Below are 5,387 nucleotides of genomic sequence, written 5' to 3'. Positions count from 1 at the left end.
ATTATTAATCGTGAGACACTTCTTTATGCACCATATTTGATGTATAAACTTCACTATTATTGAATTGTTTGACAGACTTCAGTAATACTTTTGTGTTGGCAGATGATATCCGTTTTGATAATGCCACATAAAGTTGGTCATGCGAGAAAACCGATTCTAAAAGATAAATACTTACATTTTTTATTTTTTGTACCCAAACTTTATTGATTGTTACAGCGAAACAATAATCGAATTGGAAATTGCTTTCTATTCAGCTTGGATGTTAACATGTTATCTTTAGATGGACAATGATTAGTTTCAATCCAACGATTAATTTGTTTTAAGAAAAATGTCATATTAAAATAAGACGCAATATACTGGCAAATATCACTAAACATTTGTTTTTTTTATGGACAATGATTAGTTTCAATTCAATAATTTGTTTGCTTTTCAAAATATTACATGTTAAAAATAAGAGACAATGTGTTTACAAGTATCACCAAACACAATGGAGCAGAGGACGATTAGTATGCTGCTTTTATTTCTAAAAACTAAAAGTATGTTGTTATATTTGGACAAAACTAATTTTATAATGTTGTTTTGGAGTAAAAAAAAAGGATAATGTCATAAAAAACCTTAAGTTTGGCAGAAAATGTCGGTTTTACCCTTTGGCAGATTTTTGGTTCATTTATACCGCAAACTTGTCATTTTTTTGTCGGTTTTGCCCTTGTTACCTGCAATAGCAGGTTTCCAGGTTACTATGAATTATTTTTTGCGAAAAAACCCTTAAGTTTTCAAATAATTTGCAAAAAAACCCTTAAGATTATAAACATATAAAATATAAATATATATTCAAAATTTTATAAAACTAAATAGTTTTCTACTGAAACATATTTTTAGCTTTACATACGGTAACTTTTATATTTGTTTGATATAAACTTTTTATATTTAAATTTTAAAAAACTTGTCTAGTTTTAACAAAATTTGAATATATTTCTTAATTAATACTTCAACTTTTCAAAACAAAATTAAAAAACATTTGTTAGTTAATAAGTAATTATGCTAGAATAGTTAATATGAATAATATGGTATCATGTACATTCAATTAATTTTTTTAAAAGGTAAATAAAAATATTTTATATGTTTAAAAGGTTTGTATTTTAGAAATACTAACATATCGTATTTTTTATATGTTTAAATACATAATAATAATATTATCATATTTTATTATAAAAATATCATAAACATTTTAAACATCAAAAATAAATATAAACATTTTAAACATTAAAAGTATAAATATATTTGTCTAATTTATTGTATAAATATATTTATTTTTATATAAAATATGATAGTTTATTATTTATGAAATTCAAACCTTTTAGACATATAAAATATTTTTATTTTTGTTTTAAAAAAAAATAATTGAATGTCACTAATGTCATATTATTATTAGCTAACAGATGTTTTTTAATGTTACTTTGAAAAGTTTAAGTATTAATTAATAAATATTTAAATTTTGATAAAACTTGGTAACTTTTTTAAAATTAAAATATGCAAATTTTATATCGAACAAATATAAAATTTACCGTACATAATGCTAAAAATATGTTTCAGTAGAAAACTATTTAGTTTTATAAACTTAAGGGTTTTTTCGCAAAAAATAATTCATAGTAATCTGGAAACCTGCTATTGCAGGTAACAAGGACAAAACCGACAAAAAAATGACAAGTTTGCGGTATAAATGAACCAAAAATCTGTCGAAGGGTAAAACCGACATTTTCTGCAAAACTTAAGGTTTTTTATAACATTATCCCTAAAAAAAATAGTACGTGATGTTTCAAATAACAAAAAATACGTCCGTCCTTTTTAGTAGTTATATGGTTTTGGTTTTTGATTTCCTTTTTAGTAGCTATATGGTTTTGGTTTTTCATTTCCTTTTTAGTAGTTATATGGTTTTGGTTTTTTATTTTGAAGTTACCTGTTTGTTAGTATAGTTTTATGGCCGATTGTAAATAGTTTCCTTCCGACTAATCTTTTTTAGGGACCTGAAATTTATTTCCTTAGTTGGTCGATTTTTAAAAGCAATTAAACAAATGATCCAAAATGACTAAGAAAATGGGTTTTCAGATAAAAGAATTGTGGTTATTTTGAAGATAAATTGGATTTGCCCTTTCGAAGAAAATCTTTATTTTTTATTCCAATAAAAAACGATCAAATGACAAAAGCCTTATAAATTCTCTTACGTTCAGATTAATGTGACAATTAGCATGTGGAACAAAAGTTAGATTACCCAATCCAAATTTGAATATGAAAAAATAATAAATAACATGACGTACAAGGAAGACTATTACTTCGAAGATCCATAATTTTTTTTTCTAGTGGTAAACAATTATCATCATAACTCAGAGTAAAATTATCACATACATATACAATTCATCATTGAATCCGCGACTCACATTTATTTTCAATCGTTTATTTTCTTTAAACCTTCTCCTACAACATCATCAATATTGCTTATAACTTCCATCATCATTCTCTGCTATAAACATTCGTTCTTGTGCGCTAGAAGGTCAGTACCTTCATTCGCTTTTTATATTTTTTTTTCGATTATTTTTTGTTCCTATATCAAATGTATGTATATATATATTTCGATTTTCTTTGTCACAAATTACATAAAATCAGTTAACTACTTTTCTGAAACTTTTCAAATAAACATGAAAAGATATTAGGTACATTTAACAAAACAAAAATTAATTATCTTGAGAACTGACATTAATTACGAAAATATTACTTTTATTTTCAAATAAACATGAAAAGATGTTAGGTACATTTAACAAAACAAAAATTAACTATCTTGGGAACTGACATTAATTACGAAAATGTTACTTTTATATATTAGAGATGATTATGATTTTCTTTTTAAATTTTTATGTCATAAAAATCCGGTTAATTTTGGCATGATTTTAAAATTTCATTGAAATTATTAAGTTTTTGTATATCATATCAACCTACTTTTTTATCTTTATATAGTAACAATAAAATTTATTAATTTACACAACAAATATAAATATTTCAAATTTTGTAATATTATTATACCTTACAAAATACAACTCCCTCCAAAATAAATATCCGCCAGTAATTTCATCCATAATTTCAACAAATTTAAATTTGTATTTTCTTTATATAATTTTTTTTAATGATCCTGATTTTTTTTCTCCAAAAGTATATCAAACATTTACGTCTTAGATAATGTTGCCCTATTATAATTATTATTTTCCAAAAATATATCCGTTTAATGAGGAATTTGATATAATAAAGGAAGTGAATGTTAATTAAAATGAGATATATATTCCATAATTATTACATGAGTTTATTAAAAATAATTAATATCAAGGTGTACACATTAAAGATTTTTAAAGTGAAATTTCAGAATACATACAAACGATGATGTTGTACAATGAAATATAAAATTGAATAGACTGAAAAACAACACTATTAAAGCAGTCAATCTTGAAAATAACATAGTTATGAAAAATTATAAAGTAAGATAAAAATTATAAGATATTAGGAGATTTGTAAAAAGTACATTTAGTAAAAGTGTTACGGTTATTAAAAAAAATAAGACCGTTAAGATTAGTGAAAATACAATATATAAACTAAATTATCACAATAGTAATGAAATGTCATTATTTGATATTTCATATAATTGAAAGATATATCAAATTACATTGATGATATACTAAAATTATTCAAAGTTGCGCCAAAACTAATGCAAAGTTCTTCCGAACACCAAATAAATAAAAACAAACATAAAAGCTAGCATTTATATTCATAATCAATTTAAAATAAACCAATCATGATTTAGAAAAGAATCTTCATTGATGATATACTAAAATTAAATATATATAACATTTAACATTTTATAAATTATATTACATAACTTTATTTGAATAAATGAAATAGTTGTCAATATTTAATGCAATAGAAAAAACGGTATATTGGTTGTTAATATATGTTTAAATTAGGTAACATTATTATGCAAGGAACATCTAATTAAAATGTTTATAAATATATAAATATCATAACTATATAAGACGAGGAAAGTCGTTCAACTAATAAAACAAAAAATGATGTCTACAAAGAGATCTTTCAATTATTATATATATTTATCGTTTTCAATGTATTTTCTACACATTTCAATAATACCAATAATCATATATTTTTTTATAATCATTATACAATATCTATAAACGATTATATGTTTTTTTATGTGTTTCCCGCGTTTAATGCGGGCTATAATCTAGTTATCATCATAACTCAGAGTAAAATATATATCAAATGACACGATAATTAATTTTTCCTAACATTTAGATAGTTATAAAGAACCATTGATATGTCATCTTTTTTTTTCTGAACCGGCAAATGAAGAATTATATAAAAATAGAGTCCGAGCAAGTTGCTAAGGAAAAGTACATTAAAGAAGGAAAACAAAACAAAAACAGGAGAAATAAAAAGCACGATTACAACCCGATAAAAGGGTTTAGACACCAATCTGACCACCGAATCGAATCACATTTTCCTTTATATTTGACCCAAATGAACAATGTCGACATAATGATATCCATCAATTTCGTCGGTTGCAGCCTTTTGTTATTGAATACTCTATCATTCTGTGACTTCCAAATACTCCACATAGTTTCATAGAAAATTCCCAGCAATCTCCTTTTTTTCTTTGGACAATTCCCCCAATTTGATGCATAATCGAGTGTATCATGAACCGTGGAAAAGTTTGCAAGCTGAATGTTGCACCAATTTAAGGTCCATTTCGTTATCGTTTTTGCATAAGAGCATTGAATCAACATATGATCTGATGTTTCTTCTACCTTTCCACAGTTATAACACATTGTGGATGTTACATTGACACCTCGTTTTGATAAAGTGACAGATGTCGGAATGCGCTCCTGTTTTGCTCGCCATATAAAAGTCGACACCTTGATTGGAATCTCCTTCACCCATTCGAACCTCCCGATATCAACAGAACTGCAACTGTCTAATTTCCTCCTTAATGTGTTGACTTGATAGTTGCCATTGCTACTGAGAGGGCAAGTCCATTTGAAATCATCACCTTCTTTTGTTGATTGTTTTTCCATTACCATGTTAATTGTGATACCGCATTTATCTAAATCTTTTTTGGAACAAGCGATGTTGTTCCAAACCCCAGGTAAGGTTTTTAAGGATAATATGTGATCAGGTTTTCCTTGAAGATTGTGAATGCTGGAGATAGTTTTTGCCCATATTGATTCCGGCTCACAACGAAATCGCCACCACCATTTTACGATCAAAGCCGTATTGAAAGCTTTGATCGAACCGGCACCGAGCCCCCCGTCACTTTTGTTAGTAATTATCTT

General features: G+C 25.7%; 1 protein-coding gene across 1 annotated transcript; it reads right to left on the bottom strand.

The window, feature by feature from the left end:
• Positions 1-4,499: 4,499 nt before the first annotated feature.
• On the bottom strand, positions 4,500-5,135 carry LOC111902873 (uncharacterized). The gene has a single exon (XM_023898683.1). It carries the CDS (start codon positions 5,133-5,135, stop codon positions 4,500-4,502), a length of 636 nt encoding a protein of 211 aa, XP_023754451.1.
• Positions 5,136-5,387: the final 252 nt, after the last annotated feature.

Source organism: Lactuca sativa, chromosome 7 (assembly GCF_002870075.4).
Source record: "Lactuca sativa cultivar Salinas chromosome 7, Lsat_Salinas_v11, whole genome shotgun sequence".
Classification (NCBI taxonomy): Eukaryota; Viridiplantae; Streptophyta; class Magnoliopsida; order Asterales; family Asteraceae; genus Lactuca; species Lactuca sativa.
Note: the sequence above shows the minus strand (reverse complement) of the source record. Positions and strands in the feature narration are given on the sequence as shown.